This window comes from Chlorocebus sabaeus, chromosome 4, assembly GCF_047675955.1.
Source record: "Chlorocebus sabaeus isolate Y175 chromosome 4, mChlSab1.0.hap1, whole genome shotgun sequence".
Classification (NCBI taxonomy): domain Eukaryota; kingdom Metazoa; phylum Chordata; class Mammalia; order Primates; family Cercopithecidae; genus Chlorocebus; species Chlorocebus sabaeus.
The window spans coordinates 21,753,164-21,780,552 of NC_132907.1; the positions used below are offsets into that span (position 1 = coordinate 21,753,164).

Below are 27,389 nucleotides of genomic sequence, written 5' to 3' on the forward strand. Positions count from 1 at the left end.
TTTTGTCTTTAACTGTGTTTATGTAATGAAACACATTTATTGGTTTGTATATGTTGAGCCATCTTTGCATCCCTGGAATACAACCCACTTGGTCATGGTGTGTTATCTTTTTGATGTGCTGGTGGATTCAGTTTGCTAGTATTTTGTTGAGGAGTTTTGCATCTACCTTCATCAGGGATATTGGTCTGCAGTTTTTTTTGTTTGTTTGTGTTCTCGTCAGACTTTGGTGTCAGGGTGATACTGGCTTCTTGTAATGAGCTAGGGAGGATTCTCTCCTGCTCAGTTTTTTTGGAACAGTTTCAGTAAAATTGGTACCAGTTATTCTTTGTATGTTTGATAGAATTTGACTGTGAGTTCATCTTGACCTAGGCTCTTTTTTTTTGTTGGGAGGATTTTTGTTATTGGTCTGTTGAGGATATCTAGTTCTTCACGGTTCAGTCTTATGAGGTTTTATGTTTCCAGGAATTTATCCATTTTCTCTAGGTTTTTTAGTTTGTGAGTGTATGGTAGAGTCTGATGATCTTTTGTATCTCTGTGGTGTCAGTTACAATGTCTTCTTCGTTTCTTGTTATGTTTATTTACATATTCTTCTTGGTTAGTCTAGATAGCAATTTATCAACTTGTTTATCTTTTCAAAGAACTGACTTTTCAATTCAGTGATCCTTTGTTTTTGTTTTGTTTGGTTTGGTTTGTCTCCATATCATTTAGTTCTACTCTGATCTTTGTTATATTTTTTCTTCTGCTAGCTTTGGGTTTGTTTTTTTCTTGTTTTTCTAGTTTCTTGAGGTATGATGTTAGGGTGTTAATTTGTAATCTTTCTATTCTTTTGATGTAGGCATTTGATGCTATAAAACTCCCTCTTAGCACTGCTTTGGCTGTATCCCAGAGGTTTTGGTAATTCTGTCTCCATTTTCCTTTGTTTCAAAAAATTTTTTTGAATTCTTTCTTAATTTTGTCATTGACCCAAAGATTATCTAGGAGTGTGTTGTTTAATTTCATGTATTTGTACAGCTTTGAGAATTCCTCTTGATATTGATTTCTAGTTTTATTCCATTGTGTTCTGACAAAATACTTGATGTGATTTCAATTTTTTTCAAATTTATTGAGGCTAGTTTTGTGGCCTAACATATGGTCTATTTGGGAGAATGTTTCACGTGCTGATGGGAAGAATGTATATTCTGTGATGTTGGATAGAATGTTCTGTAAGTGTCTATTAGGTCCATTTGGTTTAAAGTTCAATTTAACTCCTGTGTTTCTTTCTTGATTTTCTGTCTCAGTGATCTGTCTAGTGCTGTGACTGGGGTGTTCAAGTGCCCCAGTATTATTGTATTGCTATCTGTATCTTTCTTTAGGTTTGGTTTAGTAACATTTGTTTTATGAATCTGGGTGCTCCAGTTTGAGTACCTATGTATTTAATATTATTATATCCTTTTGTTAAATTGATATCATCCTTTATCATTAGATAATGATCTTTGTCTCTTTTTATACTGTTTTTGATTTGAAGTTGGTTTAATTTGTTATAAGTATAGCTACTCCTGCTTACTTTGGTTTTCATTTGCATAGAATATCATGTTCCACCCCTTTATCTTTGTTGTTTGTTTGTTTGTTTTTGACAGAGTCTTACTCTGTCACCAGGCTGGAGTGTAATGACACAATCTTGGCTCACTGCAACCTCTGCTTCCCGGATTCAAGTGATTCTCCTGCCTCAGCCTCCTGAGTAGCTGGGATTACAGGTGTGCGCCACCACACTTGGCTAATTTTTGTACTTTTAGTAGAGAGGGGGTTTCACCATTGTTCATCAGGCTGGTCTCAAACTCCTGACCTCATGATCCACCTGTCTCGGCCTCCCAAAGCGCTGGGATTACAGGCATCAGCCACTGTGCCCTTTATCTTTCATCTATGTGTCTTTACCAGTAAAGTGAGTTTCTTGTAGACAGCATATAGTTGGTTCATTTTAAAAATCTGTTCTGCCTATCTTTATCTTTTAAGTGGAACATTTAGTTCACTTACATTCAAGGTTAATATTGATACATGAGGTTTTCTTCCTGTCATGTTGTTATCACTAGTTGTTTTATGGATTCTTCGTTTCTTCATTTTTTTTCTTCTGTGTCTTTGTGATTTGGTTCAGTTTTTTCTTTATGCTATGCTACCTCTAGGCTAGTAGAAAAACTAAGAGATTATCCTTAATAATTTCCACTGGCTCATTTGCTCCTAAATTTATCTGCCTCTTTATCCTTGGACATAAGCAGAAAGATTAAAAAAATACTTTTTCCACTGGCATATAGTATGTCTCCATTTTAACAAAATCCTGACCATCTTTTCCTAACTAGAAGGTTTTTCAGGGGTGAGTTACTTGCTTGCCTTTTGCAAGTGGGATCATTGTTTTTCACTAATTGACTTATACTATAATTCATTTTTTTGAGACAAGGTCTTGCTCTGTCACCCAGGCTAGGGTATCACGGCTCTCTGAAGCCTCGACCTCCCAGGGTCAAGTGATCCTCCAGCCCCAACCTCTCAAGTAGCTGAGACTAGAAGTGTGTGCCACCACACCCAGCTAATTTTTAAATTTTTTGTAGAGAAAAGGCCTCACTATGTTACATAGGCTGGTCTCGAACTCCTGGGCTCAAGCAATTTCCTGCCTCAGCCTCCCAAAGTGCTGGGATTATAGGCATAAACCACTGTCCCTGGCTGACTTATACCTTAATCTAGTTAATAACCATTCTTTACTTTGGTCAATTATAAATTTATTTTTAATACACAATTTAAGAGTTACTCAGAGCAACCTTATTTATATTAGAAATTTTTTTCTCCCCAAAATATCACATCCTCTTTGACCTTAGTTTCCTTTTATCTAAAATGATGGGGTTTCTAAGTTTCCCTCTATCTTTAATATTCTGTGAAGTTTGTCATTTAGTATACAAGTGGCCAAAAAACATGAAAAAAAAAATGTTCAGTACCACTAATCATCAGAGAAGTGCAAACCAAAGCCAGAGTGAGATATCATCTCACACCAGTCAGAATGGTTATTATTTAAAAGTCAGAAAATAACAGATGCTGGTAAGGTTGTGAAGAAAAGAGAACACTTATACACTGTTGGTAGGAATGTAAATTAATTCAACTACTGTGGAAACAGTTTGGAGATTTCTCAGAGAACTTGGAACTACCATTCAACCTAGCAATTCCATTACTGGGTATGTACCCAGAGGAAAACAAATTGTTCTACCAAAAAGACACATACACTTGTGTGTTAATTGCAGCACTATTCACAATAGCAAAGACATTAAATCACCCAAGGTGACCATCATTGGTGAACTGGATAAATAAGATGTGGTACACATATACCATGGAATACTATGCAGCCATAAACCAAAACAAAATCATGTCCTTTGCAGCAACATGGATGCAGCTGGAGGCCATTATTCTGAGTGAATTAATGCAGGAACAGAAAAATCAAATACCACATTTTCTCACTTATAAGTGGGAGGTAAATATTGAGTACACATGATCATAAAGATGAGAACAGTAGATACTGAGACTACTAGAGAGCGGAGAGAGGGAGGAGGGCAAGAGCTGAAAAACTCTCTGTTAAGTACTGTGCTTACTACCTGGGTGATGGGATGATTCATACCCCAAACCTCAGCATCATGCAATATACCCATGTAGTAAATCTGCACATATATCATTTAAATCTAAAATAAAAGTTGAAATTATTTCTTTAAAGTTTGTTATTTAGGACACATATTTCTGTATGGAGAATATTGAAATGGGTATTAGGTTTCTAGGCTAGTTCATAAAACCTCCTGAACAAGTAGTGTACATAAAATATTGTCCAAATAGAATGTTATTCAAGTATGTCTAATCACAAATTATAATGTTGTTTGTAATATAGCCGTGAAGCAACTCTTACCCCACTATTATACCCTATCCTCCAGCAGCTTGGAGAAGGACAAGAAGCTGTGTTAGAGAGAGAGATTAAATCCTTCCGGGTGTCAGAAATTCCATATTAAGATGCAAGTGGCTTAATCTGCACAACATCTAGATCTGTGCTGCCCAATATGGTAGCTACTAGCTACTTTTGCTATTTAAATTTAAATTAATTAAATAAAAAATTGATTTCTTCAGTCACATTAGCCACATTTCAAATGCTCAAAAGCCACATGTGATTAGTGGTTACCTTATTGGACAGAGCAGATATAGAACATTTTGTTATTACAGAAAATTCTACTGGGCAGTTACTGATCTAGAACTGAACCTCCCTATGCTTACTTCTTACTGCAATGAATGCAGCATATTGTACTTTCATGTCTTTGGTTCTCTTGTGAGGACTAATCAGTCCAAATTGGATTAGTCTGCAATTGCCACATCAATTTTAATAAAAAAATGTCTTGACCTGAGTTTGAAAACTTTCTTTTGATAGCTTTTAATGCTTGGCAGTGGTGTTCGTGATGAAAACGGAAATTATTCATCTTTGGTGTCTATAGAGATAACTTTGAAAAAATACTTTCTAGGCAGCTGAGATTCTACTACAAAATGGAGCAAACCCTAATCAAAAAGATCAAAAACAGAAGAGTGCTTTGGATGAAGCAGATGATGAAAAAATGAAAGAATTACTAAAATCTTATGGTGCTATTGAGACTGATAATAGAGATGAGAGAGATGCTATAGTCAATGGTATGTATATCAATATTGCTGCTATTTTATACAGAGATATATCTCTGTTTAGGAAAATCTTCTGATTTGTTGTGTAAATTGTTTCATAACTAGGATAGATGTGTCCTATGTTTATTAAACTCTTCAAAAGCCATTATTTATTTTTAGAAATTAGCATTTAAAAATATGGTGTAATTTATAGATCATATGATCCTATTGGATTGGAGTTACATGTTGAAATGAAACCTATAGCATTCATCAAGCAAACATTAATCTTCCTAACATTATATTTGAGATAGAGATGTAATTGAAGCCAGGCAGATCAGCTTAGTTGTAGTAGGGCTGGAAAAGGGGTGACATTATACTGAAGTTTTTGCAACTAAGATTCCATTACTTCAAAATTTGTAATGATTCATATATCAGTTGGATTCATGCCAACTTTTAAAGAATCTAGTATTCTAGCATATTAATTTGTTAAAGGAAATATACTTGTATATGTGTAATATATTTTGCAATGAAAAGAATATTTCAAGGGAATGTATGTACAATCAGGCAAAATTTTATGAACCATTTTAGCAATACTTTATACTTTATTAAGTATTAAGGAGAGGGAATTGTTCTTCCTTTTCCCTCATGCTCAAACCTTGACTCATAGAAGAAGATACTCAGGAATATATTTATATTCTCACCATGAGGGAGAATGCTGGGGAGAGCAATTGCGTAACACACTTCTCCCCTAGCCTACCGACATCCTTACCAACTGTTGATTTTCACGGAAGAATTACTAATATAATTGGTCAGAGCTAAGGATATTCATTGTGTTATATTTCACCAGTGGGCTAGATCATGGATAGGTCAAGGTCAAGAGTGAAACAAATTTCCTCTTTTCATTGCCTGTTACCATATAGTAAGTCCATAGGGTCAGGGCCTTTCTCAGAGGCCCAGCCATTTCACACTCCCTCTTCACAGCTATACCTGAAAGTTCCCATGATTTAGATTAGCTCAGTTTATCAGGGAAGTCTTGCATTTGGAGTTGTTGATAGATCTATTGTAAAGTGGTAGATCTATTCCCACATATCTACTGTTTTTTGTTTCCTTGATCAGGTACCCCAGAAGGATGAAGAATATAGAGTACAATCATAATATAGAGAAAGGGAATCCAGAATGGGAGTAAGGTCCAAGAGAATTTACAGAGGCATTAATCAAGTCATGTGGACGTTGGAATCAGATAAGATCTGGTTTCAGTTCTGTGTGACATTGGGCAACTTCTTGAACCCCGCTAAGCCTCACTTTCCTCTTCTGCAAAATGGATATAATAAACTACCTACTTCACAGGTTCATATGAAGATTAAATGAGATGATTTATGGATACTTTTTGGCACCCAGCATGTGACAAGTGCTCAGTAAATGTTAGCCATAAGTAGCCAATTGATGATGATGAGTACTGATTAAGATATAATAGTTGTAGACTTGACTTACCCGTCTCATCTGCATCACATTAAAACTGAAAAATAAAACTATATTTTTGCATATTCTTATTATATTTTCTAATTTTACTTTTTAAAGAAAAAATTCCTGCTGTCCAGTCTGAAAGACATAAACAGTGTTTTTGTGATGACGGCAAAACTATTGATTCACCTTTCCTTTCACACCAAGAAAGATCAAGTGAAAGCCTTTCTGTGGTGAGTGAAGTTAAAATTACTTCGTTCTTCATCTTAGAAAATGCCATTCTTTGAGCCAGCGAGTTAGTTATTGGCTAACGGCAATACTCTCCATTTTAATAACACAAAGATTGAAATTTTTTTACTATAAAAGATAAGATAATGAACAGAATGGGCCTGGAAGTTATGCTGTGTGGTTAACTCTTAATTATATGCTTTGAATACAGAACTGTGGAGTAGCTGCTATCCTTTACACCTAGTTTGAGTTCTTTGGCTACTTCTTGTCCGTAGACACTGCCACTGTCATAAATGTGTCTTTACTCACTTCCATAAGTGTCTAGGAGATGCAGGATATAGAAAAGATTCTGGAATCCAGACAGAGAAGAGGATTAAGCAGCCTGGTTTAGCTAACCTTGATCCCATATTGTTTATAGTAATACAATTTGCTGCAAAACCCACCATGTAAAGGTAGCTTTTGAAAAAAAGAACATAGCAGTTGCTTAATAAGATATATATATTGATTGAAATTCTTAGTTCGACCAAAACACAAAGCTTAACTAGACACAAAATCTCAACCAAGGTAGCATCCTCAATGAAACCTTATTTTGGATAAGTCTTGGCCCATAGTGTCCAAGACTGAATACATTTACGATACGAGCAAAGCAGAAAGGAAAGTTGGCACCAAAAGATGTTTTTTTGTCCTAATCTGTGGATAGAGCTTGGCCTGGGCACAAATTCTCATCTTCTGTTTGCTTTTATAACCATAAATCTTTCACTGTATAAAGCGGTAAACCTTAGTGGTGTTTTTATTTTTGCTTGTTTTTTATATTTGTATTTTATAATTTCACTTGGATACATTTAATAAATGACAGCAGTAAGATTGCTTTACCAAATAATTAGATTAAAGTAAAATTTCAGGGCAACATATTTCAGAAGGCTTTGAGGATCTACATGTTTTAGAAATGAATGTGTATGGAGAGTATATTAAAGGATAGGTAATATGAGTCAATCAATCAGTCATCATTAATGGAGCAATAGCTATGAACCCACAATGTTGAAACCATATACAAATATAAAAGGCATGCTTCTGCCCACAAGATCTCATTGTCCTGATGAGGAAATATAATGTATAAGACATTATTATGTTAGTGTTAAATTATGTAGCACTGAATTTCTTAATTCTGAGAAAAAGGAAATCAGCATGGATTGGATAAGTCAGAAGTTTCCTGTATGAATGGGTTTTATATGATTATAATATTCACTGTTTAGGGAGTTCTTACTTTGTGCTGACATTGTCCTTAGCATTTTAATGTATTATACAATTCAGTCACAGAGAGGATAAGTAACTTGCTGGAGTCGCCCAGATAGGAAGAGGTGAAGCCAGGATTTACACCTGAAAGTCTGGTTCCAGAGCCCGCTCCACAATTCTCTCTCTCATAGGGAAAGAAAAGAATCAGGGCAGAGTGAATTGAAAGCATTCAAGGCAGGAAGATTGGTACTGACAAGGGCATGTAGAAGTAGTATTAAGTCCCCTTTGTGAATTTTTGAGAGCATAGTGTTTTGTACTTCTAAGATTAGGTATAAGATTTTAATAGTGTGCAGTGAAAGTCATAAGGCCTTAAAGTGAACTTGTTGTATATATGTACTTTCAATGTTATGTGATTTATTTTTCTCCTACACCTATAGTTTCAACAGAAGTCAGTGATAAATTGATTTCTTATGATTGCTACTTTTACATCCTATTTTCCAGGATATCTACTACATAATTCAAAATATATTTGTTTGCTTTTGTTCAAATCTGCAACATTTATACAGTTAAAAAGTATGAGTACATTTTGAACATAGAGAGGAATGAGCATTTTTAGGAAAACTTTCTTTAGTATTTTATTTATTCTATGTTTGTCAATGGCATGTCAGAGAGCATATCTACCCCTTTGTAATGAAGTTTCAAATATTTTTGTCTGACAGCATCAGACCCTCAGTGCCATTCTACAAGATATAGAAGAAAAACAAGAAAATTTATTAGAGTTTGAAATAAGAAACCCTGAAGATGCAGGTAAATATAGACTCATACTCAAGTATGATATTTTCAGATATCCAAGGTCATCTTCTTCTTAAGGTACATATTTATTTCAGAGCTCACAATGGCTGAAAAAGTGGTCTTCTATTTTTATGTGAGAGGATTTAAAGTGCTGGGAATTATTAATATCATTAAAAGTAACTTACTTAAAAAGTAAGTCCAAAGTAGACTTTTAATGATAGCTAAAAGGCTGATTTTATCATGATGCAAACCAGTAGTTTGTGTTGTTAAAGATACTTCTAGATGCAAAGTGCTGCATGAGTAATTTGAGAGACATTCAGAACTATGATCAGAGATAAGCTATACCAGTGATATGTTTAGAAAATCCTATGACAGAAAATGTAAGATTGTGACAAGAGATGAGTTTTGTTACCATGTGGGTTGTCAGCTTCACCCAGCTATGGTAACCCTTAAAAGTAGATCAGAAATAGTGCAGTGGAAGGTGGTGCAGCAGTGACACAAGGAAAGCAAATCCTCCTACTTTCAGAAGAGCACATATAACAGTTGGATGTCTGACTGCAAAGATATCTTCCTGTTTTCAAAACACTAAAGATTCAAAATAGCAAATTAGACTCTGATCCCCGACCTAATAATCTTAATTTCTCAAACTTCAGTGAATATATGCAAGCCCTTGATGACTCACATATATATTTTTTGAGTTACGATTTATAAGGTGGAAAGTAGTTCCCGATAAATTCAGATCTGTGAATGTAAAAGTTAGTTAAAAGTAGTAACTAAAAGTAAGGTAATTTAAAGTACCTCATCAACCGTTTGTATAGCAGGATATAACTGTTCATCTCTTGTCCTAACTCATGTTTGTATAGTCTTTAAAAAAATCATCTCCTTTAAAATTTTACACCTTCTACTTTTCATCCTGGCCTAACATGGTACGTGTTATGTTTGGAGGAAACTAATAGAAAATAATTCATACCCCCAAACAAAAATGTACAGTTAGTATATTTATTTCATTTACTATTTGTAATATCTTTTGCATCCAAGATGATTATTCCAAGTTTATAATTTTTTTCATTATGGAAGGCATACAGATATACTTCAAGAAAAAGAGAAAAATGCTAAAATTAGCTATTGTCCTACCACAATATTTTGTTGTTTTATTTCCAGACTCCCGCCCCACATTTTTTTTTTGTCTGAGAACATAATAATGCAATTAGACCTCAGTAAAACTCTTAAAAACATAGTTTTGATCATGATAGATATGGTAATTTTGCGTTTTTTTCACAGTCTTCATTCCTAGTGTTCAATAAATGTTCCACAGTTTCCTAAATTTTTCCCTTTTTGTTGAACATTTGGATTATTTCCAATTTTTTGCTGTTCTTCTGCAATATGTAGCTTTTTCTGGACGTATTATCTTCTTTGGAAAGATTAACAGAATTGTAACTATTGGGTCAAATTATACAAGCACTTTAAATCTATTGATTTATATTGATAAATTCTATTTTATAGATAGTACTAATTTTCATGTTGGAAGTGAAAATACTGATGCTACTAGCAGTGTACACATTAGTGTCTTTGTGTACACAGCTAGTAGCCTCAGTATTTTCATTTTAAATAACCTTACTAGTTTAATAAGAAAAATATGCCTGATATTTTCATTTGCCATGTTGCTTATTAGTGGTACTTTTTTTTTTTTTTTGAGATGGAGTTTCATTCTGTCACCAGGCTGGAGTGCAGTGGTGCGATCTCAGCTCACTGCAACTTCCGCCTCCCAGGTTCAAGCGATTCTTCTGCCTCAGCCTCCCTAGGAGCTGGGACTACAGGCGCATGTACCATGCCCAGCTAATTTTTGTGTTTTTAGTAAAGACAGTATTTCACCATGTTGGCCAGGATAGTCTTGATCTCTTGATCTCGTGATATGCCCACCTCGGTCTTCCACAGTGCTGGGATTACAGACGTGAACCACTGCACCTGGCCCAATGGTACTTTTTCACTAGTTTTATTCCCTATTTTGAGAAGTGTTTCTATTATTTGTTTATTCATCAAGTGGAGCCTATTTATGTGTTACAATTACTTACCCCTTTTCCACCGTAACTGCTGCAAATACTTTTTCAGGGACTTGTCTTTTTCTTTGCAATGTGTGTTAGTTTTTGTTTAAATATATACAATTACAAATTCTGTATAGTAAAAATTCATCGGCCTTTTTCTATTTATTTGAATGCCTCTAAAATTAGGAGCTTCTCCCCACCACCCCCAGGTTTTGTAGTTTAATTTTATTATATTATAGCCAATACATTGAATAATCTTGATGCTTTTATTTTTGTCTTACTGCCCTTAAGGAAGGAGAGGTAAGGCAGTGGGACCCTGGAGCTCTTGGATGGTAACTAATTACTGACTGTGGTTGGCTCTACCACTCCCTGACAGGTGTTTAAAACTCAGTCTCTGGAAAGCAGTTTTCTAAGACTCTTCTGAAATTTCTCTATGGCCCATCAGGTTGGAACTCCTATGATGTGGGCAATACACATTGCCCTTTCCCTATGTCCTCTCAGTCTTCTCTCAGCTTCTTTTTTTTTTTTTTTTCTTTCTGATGAACCATCCTACACAGACTCTCACTGTCAGGTGGAAGCCCTCATAGGCAGGGTCACAGGGCAGGCTTCACAACAAGTCCTCAGGACCTTTGCACCTCAGGCCCACTGTTAGAAGGGAAGATAATTAATTCTCAGCTCAGCAGCAACTTTCTTTTGGCCCTGCTGGGGTAGCTTCTCATTTTTCAAGGTCTCTAGATATTCAAGAAGGAAGCCAGATACCAATTCATTGTCACCTCAACTTAGAGTTCAGTTAGGTTCTCTAAATAATCCTTTGAGGAACTTACCCTAGCAGGCTTGAGGTAAAGGAGAGAATACCCTTTACCCCTTACTCCTGCTGCTGAATATGCAGATTCCCACTCAGGTAAGCAACTGCTCTCTAAAGAAATCTTTTTTCAAATTCACCCTCCTTCACATCTGACACTTGTTACAGCTTTGATCTGGCTGAGGGATCTGAGTAATGAGTCCCATTTTGTATATCTTTGAAAATTTTTCTGAAAGAGACCTTGCATTCACTTTTCTAAGTTATCAACTGAACTGCTTCAACTGAACTGAGGCAGAAAATTGCCGTTGTTAATATTTTATAAATTTTCCCTAAGCATTCTAATGCGTAATTCATCTGAAATTTTTTTCTGTATTTAAGGATAGAATAGGTTTACCCCGTATTACAACCCATTTATTCATCCCTATTTGTTGAATAATTTCTCTCATCCTCGTTGTTTTGTAATACCTAATCAAGTAATAAAATATTACACGTATTAGGACAATTATAGATTCTCTTTAATATACCATTGATTAATATCATCTTTGATAAAGAAGTGTGTGATACCAAACTATATGTAAAATATATTTCTGTTGTTTCTTATAGAAACATACTGAATATTTTAAGTTCCTGTAGTATGTTATTTTTACCTATGGTTTAAAATTCAGTTGGAAAAACTGGGATGACAGGGCATATAGATAATTTAAAATGTCTTTTAATAAACAGTGTCAAATCTGCTGAACAAAGTTATATCTAAATTCTTATTGATTGTACACATTTTCCTCCTTTGTTAGAATATGCATCATATTGTGAAACTAATCCTTAACTACAGTATTAGGGTGATAGAAACTACTCTGAGGACACTGACTCAATACTTATCAAATCATTTGTCTGATTTGCTGAGGGAATTTCTGAAACGAATTCTACCTCTGAACCTCATGTCATTTTCTACCACAGATTTTCTCAAGTTGCTTTATGCAGAAAAATGTGCATTGGTCCAAAAAATTAGGAAAAATTTTAAGAAACAAAGCCGAAAGTGAAAGAAGTAACAAGTAGCTTAAAAGAATTAAAATATATGCATTTAACCCTTTCAGTTTCCTACTTGTGCATCTGGATTTGTACATAACCCACATTTGTGGGTAATCATGTGGATCTGTGTTGGGAGGAAGGTCATTATGCCTTTACTTGGAAAGCAAAGGAAGAAAGTTGGAAAAATTTAAGTAATTATTGTAATGGTGGTTTGTAAGATCTACAGGTGACCTTAGGTATCATATAGTACCATGTAAATGTTATTATAAGTGCAAAGAACAAGAACTGACAGCATGATTCTATTTTTTAAGTGCATATAATGTATAATTATACATAGTGTAAGTATTTAAAATAATAAATATATAACACAAATTTTACAAACACACACACCCCTAAAGTATTAACAGTAATCTCCTTTGTTGAATACATTAGAGGAAAAGCAGTGGGGTGAGTAGGGATACTCTTACTTTTCATCTTTGTAAATATTTATATGGTTTGAAAAAATTTTACAATGTTAATGTATTCCTTTTGTATTTTAAAAAATAATTTTAACAGACAAAATATCTTCCTTTACTACCTTCATTTCACAGGTAAGAAAGTTAACTGTGTAAGTTACATGACTTATGCAGGTTCACAAAACTTAGTCAGTGGGGCAACAGGATTAGAACTCAGGCTGGCCTACTCTTTTACAGTATTCTTATCTATACACTTCAGGGCATTTCCGTAGATTGACATTGTTAAGTAAGCCTTAATTGAGATATCTGGGTCATTAATACTGGGGAAGAGCATAGGGAATAATGGCTTTTTAAAATTAACAATAGGGCTAATTCTCATATGACCAAATTTGATATTCACTATCCCTCAGTTAGCTAACTTTTTATTGTCATGTTTCTAGAACAATACATTGAGAAGATGTTAAATATAAAAGAGATTATGGATAATGTGCTTGCCAAGCAGAAAGCAGAAAGGGATGATCTGGCTAAAAAATACAGGTGAGTAGAAAAAGGAAAAAAAAAAGAGTGCTTCTGAGTTTCTAGAATTTTTCCATTTTTAGCTGCAGTAGTTGTCTAGATTTCTTAAGAATACAAAAATACATTGCTTAGGGCCAAAAAATGACTTTATAAGGTTGTCTAATCTTTTACCACCATGGAAAATGATACTTCCCAGAAAGGTATTTTTCTACATTATTACTTGAAATAGTCAAAAAAGAACATTTCAATATCTTAAAAAGTTGTCTACAGTAGAGAATTTTATGAAAGCTTTTCTGGTTGTGAATCCCACAGATAAATTTATTTCTTTAGCACACTCAAATTTTCTACACTAAAAAAATGTTTCTTTTTGCTGTCACAAATGTCCTAAGCAGTTGATCAATCAGTTGATTAATTTTCTGTTTTATTGTATTTCTAAAATCCCAAGGTCCTTAAAGAGTTTTGTCCTGATTATATTGGTTATATACCTCTTCTCATATTTTTTGTGAAAAAAAGTTACATTTTTTTTTCTTGTTTCGGCATTATTTTTTATTAGTTTTTAATAGACTTAACTACTTATGCTCCCTATTCTTTATTCACAATTTTCTAAATGTGTCCTTATATATTCTTCTCTTATAATCATTTAATGTCTATTATGTATTCAATTTTTTTCTGAACTTATTTTTAAAAATCAGTTTTCTATTTTTATTTTTAATACCCATTTTGCCGCCTTCTCCAGTGAAGAGCTAACATAAGTTCCCTTCTATTTCGTCCTTGTTTTCCTGTCAATATAAAGCAGTGAGCTTCTATAATCTACATATGGGTAATTTTAGGGGACTTTAGAGAGGCTTGCTTGAATTTCCTTTAGTGTCCTGTGGTTAACAATGTACTACACCTGGAATTTTCAAAAATTTCTGATCAATTGGAGTTTCACTATGTAAATTGTTATTAATATTGCTGTAAGATTTCACATCTTGGTGTGGGTAATCTAAAGTTTTGTCTCTGAACTCCTTGTTTCACATAGTTTTAAGTCTGATGTTATGCATTTCTTTTGCATTTTATGCTACCAGTTGTTTGCTAATGTGAGTCCTTCTTCTTGCTGATTTTTTCACTTATGTATACTACTTCTTTTAACATCCAGTCTGCTGGGAGTTTAGTATCAGCTCTAAACTTTGATAGGAGAGGCAAGATATATATCTATACTATAGATATATATCTATACTATTGCTTTTCCTTAAAACAGCAGCTCTTAAACTGTGGTCCAGGGAACCCTGGTGGGGTTCCTGAGACCGTTTCACAGGATCTGTGAAGTCGAAACTATTTTTTAATAATAATACTAAGATGTTATTGCTCTCTTGCTCTCATTCTCTCATGAATGTACAGTGGAATTTTTCAGAGGCCACATGATATATGATAAAGCCTGATAGAATGTGTTGTGTATTCTTTTGTTTAAAAATTTTTCTCAGTTTTAATTTCTAAAACAGTAAATACTGATAGATATTCATACACACAAAAGCTGTTTGGGTTCCTCAATAATTTTTAAAAGTACAAATAGTTCCTGAGACCAAAAAGTTTGAGAACCACTGAAAACAAAGTATCCAATAATCTGAAGGTCAGGGTGGGATTGGTGGGCATAATCAAAAGACAAAAGTATGAACATGTGAAAAGCCATTTCCTCTTCCTTAGTCCTCAGGGTCTTGAGAAATTCAGTTTGGGGAAGACACACAGAATGATGCTTTCCTGGGTAGTCCCTCTGGACTTGGAAGTGTCTTCATACAGGTTCAAAATACAATTACGGTAATTACTTGGGGAACAAACATTTCTCAGGTCTAGCTGAAGTATGATTATTCACAAAACAATCTTGTTCTTCCATAGCTAAGAGAACCTGAATAGAACTTTCAAATTGTACTTACTAATAAACAGGTAAGCAAGCCCCAAATTTAAAGAATGATGACTTTCCTTAGCCACCAATTGCTACCTTCCAACCTATAGATGCTACCTTCCAATCTATAGATGTTTAGATAGATGATCCAAGTTTTGTTTATCTTTTAGAGTTGATGCACAATTGATAATAATGATATGAATATAAAATCTTGATAACCTTACTGTCAACTCCTTAAGAAAAGGGCACACTTACCTTAAATAAAGGAATCAGTTTCCTCTGAAAGGAAATATTTTGTGTCAACAGGCTGCAGGTGGTCAGATTAAAAAAATCAAAGGCAGTAAATTGCACAGGTATAGTTCTGTGTATTTTAAAGTTATTAAAATTGAGACAAAGTATCTTTGACCTCTAAATGACTGCTTTAAAAAGTTTTCTGCTGTTACTGCATTTTTTTCTCTTTCTGTTTCTTCCTATAGGATATCCATAGAGTCATTTAAGCATGGAGCCCTGAGAGAACAATTGGCCAACTTGGTGGCAAGACAGAAGAGTCTTTTAGTTGTGGCAAAAAAACAGAAAAGAATAAGCCTGAAAATTCAAAACTATAAGAATGTTACATCATTGCCTTGTCTTAGTTTAAGGAAGCTCCCACCCAGGTCAGAAAACTGCAGTGAAAAGGACAACCAAGAACTCACTAGTCTGGAAAATTTAGAGCATCGCCAATCAGGTTTACTTTCTCCTGTTTGTGGAAGCATGCAGGAAACACAATTGTCTCTGGAAACTTGGAACTACAGCCAAAATACCAACATTTGTCTAAATTCAGAGGCAGTGAGAAGGGGAGAATTTTCTGGAAATGATGTGAATTCTAAACAAAATGTCAGTGATTGTACCTTGGATGGTTTTCCAAAATCCCAACATTCAGATGGCACAGAGAATAATAAATTACCATCCCAACCTGTTGCTTTCATTGGTCAAACAGAGTATTCACAGAAAGAGAAAGAGAATGATCTTACAGAAGCTACAGACAAAGACCATGAATTCTGTATTCCTTCCCCAGTAATCGGCAAATTAAATATTTCAGAAACTGCAAGTGTCCTTGCCGAAAATTCTGCCCATCCATCAAATATTATTTGTGATCAGGACCTTTCCAATTATCATCCCAAAAGAGGAAACAGGAAAACAACTTCCCGGCAATCACCTACAGGGGCATCAGAATCCCTGGCACATCAAGGGGTTGCTGTCTTAGGCAGTGATACAGTGCATCCGATGAAACCATATCGTAAAAAATCACTTTCTGCTGTTCCACGTGCAGATGACAGTCAGATCTCCTCTTCCTCTGGATCTGGGCAACAAGATATTATAAAAAAGCCTTTAAACTACAGTACAGCTCCTAAAAAGAAATGTATTCAGATAAAAGATTTGATATTACTAGGAAGAATTAACCCAGGAAATAACATTCTGGAATTCAAAACACAGGTATTCTATATTCTCTAAAATCATGCAAATTTTATAAATAAGTTAGTAAATGTTGCTGTCACATAATATAGACATTTAGCTCTGATTTGGGAAATGGGGTTTTGCTGGGCTTCCTGAATGGAGGGACACAACCATTGTATTCTTAGCAAGTGAATTCATATTTCTGAAATTGCCCTGATACATTTATTTTTATTTTTTTAATTTTAATTTTTAAGTTCCAGGATACATGTGCAGGATGTGCAGGTTTGTTATGTAGATAAACAAGTGGCATAGTGGTTTACTGCACCTGTCAACCCATAACCTAGGTATTAAACCCAGCATGCATTGGCTATTTTTCCTAATGCTCTCCCTCCCTCAACCCCATTCCCCAACAGGCCCCAATGTGTGCTGTTCCCCTTCCTGTGTCCACGTGTTCTCATTGTTCAGCTCCCACTTATAAGTCAGAACATGCAGCATTTGATTTTCTATTCCTGCATTAGTTTGCTGAGGATAATGGCTTCCAGCTGTGTTCATGTCTCTGCAGAGGACATGATCTCATTCCTTTTTATGGCTGCATAGTAGTCCATGGAGTATATGTACCACATTTTGTTTATCTGGTCTATCATTGATGGGCATTTGGTTGATTCCATGTCTTTGCTATTGTGAACAGTGCTGTAGTGAACATACATGTGCATGTATCTTTGTAACAGAATAATTTATATTCCTTTGGGTATATGCCCAGTAATAGGATTGCTGGGGCAAATGGTATTTCTGGTTCTAGATCTTTGAGGAGTCACCACATTGTCTTTCACAATGGTTGAACTAATTTACATTCCCACCAACAGTGTAAAAGCATTCCTATTTATCTGCAACCTCGCCAGCATCGGTTGTTTCTTGACTTTTTAATAATCACTGTTCTGACTGGTGTGAGAAGGTATCTCATAGTGGTTTTGATTTGCATTTCTCTAATGATCAGTGATGTTGAGCTTTTATTCATATGTTTTTTGGCCATATGAATGTCTTCCTTAAACCTGACAAAAACAAGCAATGGAGAAATGATTCCCTATTTAATAAATGCTGCTGAGAGAACTGGCTAGCCATATGCAGAAAATTGAAACTGGACCCCTTCCTTACACCTTATACAAAAATTAACTCAAGATGGATTAAAGGATCAGAGGTTCCAAGATGGCCAAATAGGAACAGCTCTAGTCTACAGCTCCTAGCGTGAGCAACTCAGAAGACGGGTGATTTCTGCATTTCGAACTGAGGTACTGGGTTCATCTCACTGGGGCTTGTCGGAGAGTGGGTGCAGCCCATGGAGCATGAGTCAAAGCAGGGCGGGGCATTGCCTCACCACGGAAGTACAAGGGGTCGGGGAATTCCCTTTCCTAGCCAAGGGAAGCTATGACAGATGGTACCTGGAAAATCGGGACACTCCCACCCTAATACTGCACTCTTCCCATGGTCTTAGCAAATGACACACTAGGAGATTATATCCCACGCCTGGCTCGGAGGGTCCCACGCTCACAGAGCCTCACTCACTGCTAGCATAGCAGTCTGAGATCGAACTGTAAGGTGACAGCAAGGCTGGGGGAGGGGCGTCCGCCATTGCTGAGGCTTGAGCAGGTAAACAAAGTGGCCAGGAAGCTCAAACTGGGTGGAGCCCACCACATCCCAAGGAGGCCTGCCTGCCTCCGTAGACTCCACCTCTGGGGGCAGGACATAGCTGAACAAAAGGAAGCAGAAACTTCTGCAGACTTAAACGTCCGTCTGACAGCTTTGAAGAGATTAGTGGTTCTCCCCGCATGGAGTTTGAGATCTGAGAATGGACAGACTGCCTCTTCAAGTGGATCCCTGAACACCGAGTAGCCTAACTGGGAGGTACCTCCCAGTAGGGGCCGACTGACACCTCATACACCCGGGTGCCCCTCTAAGACGAAGCTTCCAGAGGAAGAATCAGGCAGCAACATTTGCTGTTCTGCAATATTTGCTGTTCTGCAGCCTCTGCCGGTGATACCCAGGCAAACAGGGTCTGGAGTGGACCTCCAGCAAACTCCAACAGACCTGCAGCTGAGGGTCCTGACTGTTAGAAGGAAAACTAACAAACAGAAAGGACATCCACACCAAAACTCCATCTGTACGTCACCATCATCAAAAATCAAAGGTAGATAAAATGACAAAGATGGGGAGAAACCAGAGCAGAAAAGCTGAAAATTCTAAATATCAGAGTGCCTCTTCTCCTCCAAAGGAACGCAGCTCCTCGCCAGAAACAGAACAAAGCTGGATGGAGAATGACTTTGAGGGGTGGAGAGAAGGCTTCAAATGATCAGTAATAACAAACTCTGAGCTAAAGGAGGATGTTTAAACCCATCGCAAAGAAGCTAAAAACCTTGAAAGAAAATTAGACGAATGGCTAACTAGAATAAACAGCATAAAGAAGACCTTAAATGACCTGATGGAGCTGAAAACCATGGCACGAGAACTACATGACGCATGCACAAACTTCAGTAGCCAATTTAATCAAGTGGAAGAAAGGGTATCAGTGATTGAAGATCAAATGAATGAAATGAAACACGAGGAGAAGTTTAGAGAAAAAAGAGTAAAAAGAAACAAACAAAGCCTCCAAGAAATATGGGACTATGTGAAAAGACCAAATCTACGTCTGATCAGTGTACCTGAAAGTGGCAGGGAGAATGGAACCAAATTGGAAAACACTCTTCAGGATATTATCCAGGAGAACTTCCCCAACCTAGCAAGGCAGGCCAACATTCAAATTCAGGAAATACAGAGAACGCCATAAAGATACTCCTCAAGAAGAGCAACTCCAAGTCACATAATTGTCATATTCACCAAAGTTGAAATGAAGGAAATAATGTTAAGGGCAGCCAGAGAGAAAGGTCAAGTTACTCACAAAGGGAAGCCCATCAAACTAACAGCAGATCTCTTGGCAGAAACTCTACAAGCCAGAAGAGAGTGGGGGCCAATATTCAACATTCTTAAAGAATTTTCAGCCCAGAATTTCATATCCAGCCAAACTAAGTTTCACAAGTGAAGGAGAAATAAAATCCTTAAAAGACAAGCAAATGCTGAGAGATTTTGTCACCACCAGGACTGCCTTACAAGAGCTCCTGAAGGAATCACTAAACATGGAAAGGAACAACTGGTACCAGCCACTGCAAAAACATGTCAAATTGTAAAGACCATCAATGCTAAGAAGAAACCGCATCAACTAACGAGCAAAATAACCAGCTAACATCATAATGACAGGATCAAATTAACACATAATAATATTAACCTTAAATGAAAATGGGCTAACTGCTCCAGTTAAAAGACACAGACTGCCAAGTTGGAAAAAGAGTCAAGACCCAACAGTGTGCTGTATTCAGGAGACCCATCTCACGGGCAGAGACACACATAGGCTCAAAATAAAGGGATGGAGTAAGATCTACCAAGCAAATGGAAAACAGAAAAAAGCAGGGGTTGCAATCCTAGTCTCTGATAAAACAGACTTTAAACCGACAAAGACCAAAAGAGACAAAGAAGGCCATTACATAATGGTAAAGGATCAATTCAACAAGAAGAGCTAACTATCCTAAATATATATGCACCCAATACGAGAACACCCAGATTCATAAAGCAAGTCCTCAGAGACCTACAAAGAGACTTAGACTCCCACACAATAATAATGAGAGGCTTTAACACCCCACTGTCAACATTAGACAGATCAACAAGACAGAGGGTTAACAAGGATATCCAAGAATTGAACTCAGCTCTGCACCAAGCGGACCTAATACACATCTACAGAACTGTCCACCCCAAATCAACAGAATATACATTCTTCTCAGCACCACATCGCACTTATTCCAAAATTGACCACATAGTTGGAAGAAAAGCACTCCTCAGCAAATGTAGAAGAACAGATATTATAGCAAACTGTCTGTCAGACTACAGTGCAATCAAAGTAGAACTCAGGATTAAGAAACTCACTAAAAACTGCTCAACTACATGGAAACTGAACAACCTGCTCCTGAATGACTACTGGGTACATAACAAAATGAAGGCAGAAATAAAGATGTTCTTTGAAACCAATGAGAACAAAGACACAACATACCAGAATCTCTGGGACACATTTAAAGCAGTATGTAGAGGGAAATTTATAGCACTAAATGCCCACAAGAGAAAGCAGGAAAGATCTAAAATTGACACCCTAACATCACAATTAAAAGAACTAGAGAAGCAAGAGCAAACACATTCAAAAGCTAGCAGAAGGCAAGAAATAACTAAGATCAGAGCAGAACTGAAGGAGTTAGAGACACAAAAAAAACTTCAAAAAATCAATGAATCCAGGAGCTGATTTTTTGAAAAGATCAACAAAATTAATAGACCACTAGCAAGACTAGTAAAGAAGAAAAGAGAGAAGAACCCAATAGGCACAATAAAAAATGATAAAGGGGATATCACCACTGATCCCACAGAAATACAAACTACAATCAGAGAATACTATAAATACCTCTGTGCAAATAAACTAGAAAATCTAGAAGAAATGGATAAATTCCTGGACACATACACCCTCCCAAGACTAAACCAGGAAGAAGTTGAATCTCTGAATAGACCAATAACAGGCTCTGAAATTGAAGCAATAATTAATGGCCTACCAACCAAAAAAAGTCCAGGACCAGATGGATTCACAGGCTAATTCTACCAGCGGTACAAGGAGGAGCTGGTACCATTCCTTCTGGAACTATTCCAATCAATAGAAAAAGAGGGAATCCTCCCTAACTCATTTTATGAGGCCAGCATCATCCTGATACTAAAGCCTGGTAGAGACACAACAAAAAAAAGAGAAGTTTAGACCAATATCCCTGATGAACATCGATGTAAAAATCCTCAATAAAATACTGGCAAACCGAATCCAGCAGCAGATCAAAAAGCTTATCCACCATGATCAAGTTGGCTTCATCCCTGGGGTGCAAGTCTGGTTCAACATATGCAAATCAATAAAAGTAATCCATCATAAAAACAGAACCAAAGACAAAAACCACATGATTATCTCAATAGATGCAGAAAAGGCCTTTGACAAAATTCAAGAGTGCTTCTTGCTAAAAACTCTCAATAAACTAGGTACTGATAGGACATATCTGAAAATATTAAGAGCTATTTATGACAAACCCACAGCCAATATCATACTGAATGGGCAAAAACTGGAAGCATTCTCTTTGAAAACTGGCACAAGATAGGGATGTCCTCTCTCACCACTCCTATTCAACATAGTGTTGGAAGTTCTGGCCAGGGCAATCAGGCAGGAGAAAGAAATAAAGGGAATTCAATCAGGAAAAGAGGAAGTCCAATTGTCCCTGTTTTCAGATGACATGATTGTATATTTAGAAAACCCCATCGTCTCACCCCAAAGCCGCCTTAAGCTGTTAAGCAAATTCAGCAAAGTCTCAGGATACAAAATCAATGTGCAAAAATCACAAGAATTCCCATACACCAATAACAGACAAACAGAGAGCCAAATCATGAGTGAACTCCCATTCACAATTGCTTCAAAGAGAATAAAATACCTAGAAATCCAACTTACAAGGGATGTGAAGGACCTCCTCTTTAAGGAGAACTACAAACCACTGCTCAATGAAATAAAAGAGGACACAAACAAATGGAAGAACACTCTATGCTCAATGATAGGAAGAATCAATATCGTGAAAATGGCCATACTGCCCAAGGTAATTTATAGATTCAATGCCATCCCCATCAAGCTACCAATGACTTTCTTCACAGAATTGGAAAAAACTACTTTAAAGTTCATATGGAACCGAAAAAGAACCCGCATTACCAAAACAATCCTAAGCCAAAAGAACAAAGTTGGATGCATCACGCTACCTGACTTCAAAGGATACTACAAGGCTACAGTAACCAAAACAGCATGGTACTGGTACCAAAACAGAGATATAGACCAATGGAACAGAACAGAGCCCTCATAAATAATACCACACATCTACACCGATTTGATCTTTGACAAACTTGACAAAAACAAGAAATGGGGAAATGATTCCCTATTTAATAAGTGGTGCTGGGAAAACTGGGTAGCCATATGTAGAAGGCTGAAACTGAATCCCCTCCTTACACCTTATACAAAAATTAATTCAAGATGGATTAAAGACTTAAATGTCAGACCTAAAACCATAAAAACCCTAGAAGAAAACCTAGGCGATACCATTCAGGACATAGGCATGGGCAAAGACTTCATGACCAAAACACCAAAAGCAATGGCAACAAAAACCAAAATTGACAAATGGGATCTAATTAAACTAAAGAGCTTCTGCACAACAAAAGAAACTACCATCAGAGTGAACAGGCAACCTACAGAATGGGAGAAAATTTTTACCATCTATCCATCTGACAAAGGGCTAATATCCAGAATCTACAAAGAACTTAAATTTACAAGAAAAAATCAAACAACTGCATCAAAAAGTGGGCAAAGGATACAAACAGACACTTCTCAAAAGAAGATATTTATGCAGCCAGCAGACACATGAAAAAATGCTCATCATCACTGGCCATGAGAGAAATGCAAATCAAAACCACAATGAGATACCATCTCACACCAGTTAGAATGACAATCATTAAAAAGTCAGGAAACAACAGGTGTTGGACAGGATGTGGAGAAATAGGAACACTTTTACACTGTTGGTGGGACTGTAAACTAGTTCAACCATTGTGGAAGGCAGTGTGGTGATTCCTCAAGGATCTAGAACTAGAAATACCATTTGACCCAGCCATCCCATTACTGGATATATACCCAAAGGATTATAAATCATGCTGCTATATAGACACATGCACACATATGTTTACTGTGGCACTATTCACAATAGTAAAGATTTGGAACCAACCCAAATGTCCATCAATGATAGACTGGATTAAGAAAATGTGGCACATATACACCATGGAATATGATGCAGCCATAAAAAGGATGAGTTTGTGTCCTTTGTAGGGACATGGATGAAGCTGGAAACCATCATTCTGAGCAAACTGTCGCAAGGACAGAAAACCAAACACCGCGTTTTCTCACTCATAGGTGGAAATTGAACAATGAGAACACTTGAACACAGGGTGGGGAACATCACACACTGGGCCTTCTTCATGCTCTGTTGCAAATGAAGTTAATTCCTTCGGGAGGAGATTAGGAGCTATCTATTTTAAGGCCTACTTCTCTTCTCAGGCAGAATCCCTGAGCCATGGCCCTGGAGCTGAGGGTGGGGGCAAAGGTGATTTTTCAAGTGATACCCTTGCTTTAGGAGCTGAGCATTTGGTAGAGGGGAGGCAGTAGCTTCATGTCTTTTCAGTTTGCCTCTCCCAATGTGAAACCACCACCTTACAAGCCAAAGCAAGGGTGATCGGGATCCCAGCATTCTCAGTGGTGCCATGCCAAAGGTGGAGCCTCTGTCTCAACACTCACAGCTAGGCAGGAGAAGGGAGCCTCCACCCTTTGGCTATAGTTGCTGGCAACTTAGTGTTAGCAACAGTGGCTAGGGGCAGGATGAGCAATGCTGAAGTTATGCCCCTCCCAGGAAGACAGCCCTGTAACAGGGAGCCCTGTAGTCTTGACTACAGCAATCTAGAGTGGAGTTTCCACTTCACAGAGCTGAGAGTGGGGAGGGAAGATGCAGTCTTGGTTCAAATACCATAGACTCTCACCTTTTTAATCCAATTTTTGTAGATTTTGTTGACTAGATGGTTCATGATTTGCTGCATGCCCTTATGACTATATCTAGATACATTAAATTTGTATACAAAAATTAAAAAATCAGGTGTTAGGGTATATCTGGTCCCTGTTACTTTGTCATGGCCAGAAGCAAAAGTTCACATATTTCAGCTATTTTTGACCCTAATTTTTTTTTATTTTTCACTTCAGGAGACTACCCACAAAGCCAGCATTTTATTGAATGGTAAAATTAAGGTAGAAAGTGGTCAGATTTATAAAAACCCAGTCACCTGGCTCAAGGATCTTCTGGGAGGCAACAGTTATGTGACCTGGAATTATGCTTGGAGTAAGGTGGGTCATTCTTAAGTTTATCTTTAACTTCACATTCAAATGGAAAAGTACATATTTTTATGTTGAAAGTATTTTTAAGGAAATCTGAAAGATCTCCAAGCTAGTTTTGTTTTCATGTGTTCATTGTGTATATGTTACATGCATATCATGCTACATGCATGTCACAGAATAAACACATCACTTTCTCCCACAAGTCCTATTTGCCAGAATTCACCATGGGCATGGTTGCATAGCTGACTGCACCTTCCCTTTCTTACTCCTTATCTAGTCTCAGAACGTTAATGCCTTTAATCTTCCCATTTGATCTCCCAAGGGATTTCAGGTCTTTGTAATTCTGTATGGAAAATTTGGAACCACTGGTATATTGGTAACTTAGTTAATATATGTTATTATTCTAATGAAGTAAAGCAAAATCTCCTAAATACAAAAGAAATGGGCAAGAGGCCTAAGACCCACAGAAATTATCATGTATTTTTATGTTTGAACATGTCCTTATTCATGAATTGCTAGCCCTTCAAAATGAATTACTTTCATTTAGACCTCCTAGACTTAGTAGGCTCCCTCTCAGTTCTGGCTTCTGAGTTATAAGCCCAGTAATGACTGATATTCTTGAGGTCTAGTGTTCATCCACCTCCAGATGTCCATGGCACCACTTCAGGAACAGTCTTAAAATGATTCTTCAGGAAAGTCTGAATCTTCAGACATCTGCCATGAGTGTTTCAAAGACTAGAAGATACACTCAACCTCTACTAACCATTACAGTAAACCTCAGTTTACCAGTAATAGGAAGCACAGCTTTCTCTCCTCTTTTTTGTTTAACCCAGGTCTACCCACTCTCCCTCCCAGTCCCTTTTGTGCCCTCAAAGTCTATATTCTGTGTCCCAGACTCTGTGCCCAACTCTGCATTCTGGTCTCCTAGATCTTGTTGGCAAGTGCATCTGGCACTGTTTCAGTTCCTTCACTTACGTCAGCACATTCTGGATTCTATCTGCTATATGGTCTGTCTGACTTTTTATTTTCCCAAAGTTTGTTTTTATTTCCCACTCCTGGAGTCACCAGGCCATCTGCTTTCAGTTCATCTTAGCCCCTTTGCCCAATCCTTTCCATGGATTCTTAATTCGTATCTAAATGTTAGTAATTAACATCTTGTCCATGAAAATCCCGTTTTGTTACAAGATTTCTTAAACTTATGATAGATTATACTGTTTTTCTGAAACTGAATCTTTGCTCATAGGACAGACAGCATACTGAATGCTGTAGCTTAGGTTCTTTTGAGCTCAACATGCCTGTGCTGCAGTGTGCCTGGTGATGATTCCATTTGCCCACTGTGTTTCTCTCTTAGAACTACTGTTATTTCCTGCCTTTGAATAGCTGGCTGTGACATCATTTGGCGCTTACTCTGTACTAATGCCTCATTTATATCTCATTGCCTCTAGTATTTTCTCATAGCCATGTCAATTAGAGTCATACTGTTTAGCACCTATGTGATAGTGAAGCCACATGCGAGTGTGGGCACTAAAAGTAGGGCAATTCTCAGATATAACATATTCCTACAGATATCTAAACAGGCTTAATTTCTTTAGATTATCAAAAAAATGAAAATAGAGTTTTAAAAATTACTATGGGCACTGATGTACTTCTAGTAAATACCCCAAGCTGAGAAACATTACCCTAGTGATTTTCTTTACAGTATTTAAAAGGCTCTTTTAAAGTCTTTTAAAATTTACCACATAAACCTCTGCCTCTTCTTATCTTGGAGTAACTCCTGAATTCAGTCACTTCTTGATGAAAGGAGCTTTTTGCTACATGGGTAAATGTGAACATTTCTACTGACTAGTTCTGAGAGTGGTGGTGGGGTATGGGACCAGGAGTGGGTGATGGTCAGGCAAGGAATGCCAGAAAACAAGATATTGCCCTGCATCTGACAGAGCGACAGAGCCAGTAGGTGCAGAGATGACTCAAACTTCCAACCCAGTTGCTGAACAGCTTTGCCAAGGAAATCCTGATGCTTACTCAGAGAGGGCATCACTGACTTCTTTTCTGCAGCCTCCCAGCTGTTGGATAACATTCTGGTGTGGCAGAGTAATTTGTGGGTGGGAGGCAGCAGACCAAGCTAGTTCCTGGTTCCACTCTTTATAAGTTATATTATCTGGGCAATGGTTTTCAATCACATTGGAATCACTTGAGGGCCTTTAGAAACCTCTAGTGCCTAGTAGACTCCAAGCCCATAGCTTCTGATCTAATATCTATGTAGAGACCAAGTGGCAATATTTGAAAAAGCATTCCAGGCAATTCTAATGTGCAACCTCAGTAAGAATGATTAATCTAGGTCAAGCCATTTCACCTTTCTGAACTTCAGCTTTCTTATGCATGAAATAAGTAGTGCTAGGTGATATCTAAAGACCCTTCCAACATAGCGATTGTGGAGCTTGAATAGCACTGTTTGATTTATAAAGCAGTTTTATACAACTTTATGAGGCAGGAAGATCAACTATTATTTCTGTTCATGGATGTGAAAACAAAGATTTGGGAGGTTAAATGACCTGATTTGGTCTCGAGGCCAGGCAGAACCAGAACTAGAACCTGTTTTTCTGATTCCCTATACATTCTTTTCTGTATTTATAATGGCACAAGAGAGGCACACATTCCTTTCATTAGAAACAGGTTGCTCTGAACTCAAAAGAGCACACAGTACAATCTAGCCACCTTTATGAATGTATGCAAAGCCTTAGTCATGTGCAGCAACTGTTGCCTACTTCCACAGGAAAAATGCCTTTCTGTGATACAGTTGCAGGATGAAAATCATAAGAAT

General features: G+C 36.9%; 1 protein-coding gene across 1 annotated transcript in view; it reads left to right on the forward strand.

The window, feature by feature from the left end:
- ANKRD31 (ankyrin repeat domain 31) overlaps window positions 1-27,389 on the forward strand; it is a 170,485-nt gene that overhangs the window by 128,513 nt on the left and 14,583 nt on the right. Inside the window, exons 17-22 of the mRNA XM_007975603.3 lie at window positions 4,509-4,671; window positions 6,217-6,332; window positions 8,280-8,367; window positions 13,118-13,214; window positions 15,549-16,545; window positions 24,437-24,577. Of these exons, the coding sequence (XP_007973794.3) occupies window positions 4,509-4,671; window positions 6,217-6,332; window positions 8,280-8,367; window positions 13,118-13,214; window positions 15,549-16,545; window positions 24,437-24,577 (1,602 nt within the window). The remainder of the gene's footprint in view (window positions 1-4,508; window positions 4,672-6,216; window positions 6,333-8,279; window positions 8,368-13,117; window positions 13,215-15,548; window positions 16,546-24,436; window positions 24,578-27,389) is intronic.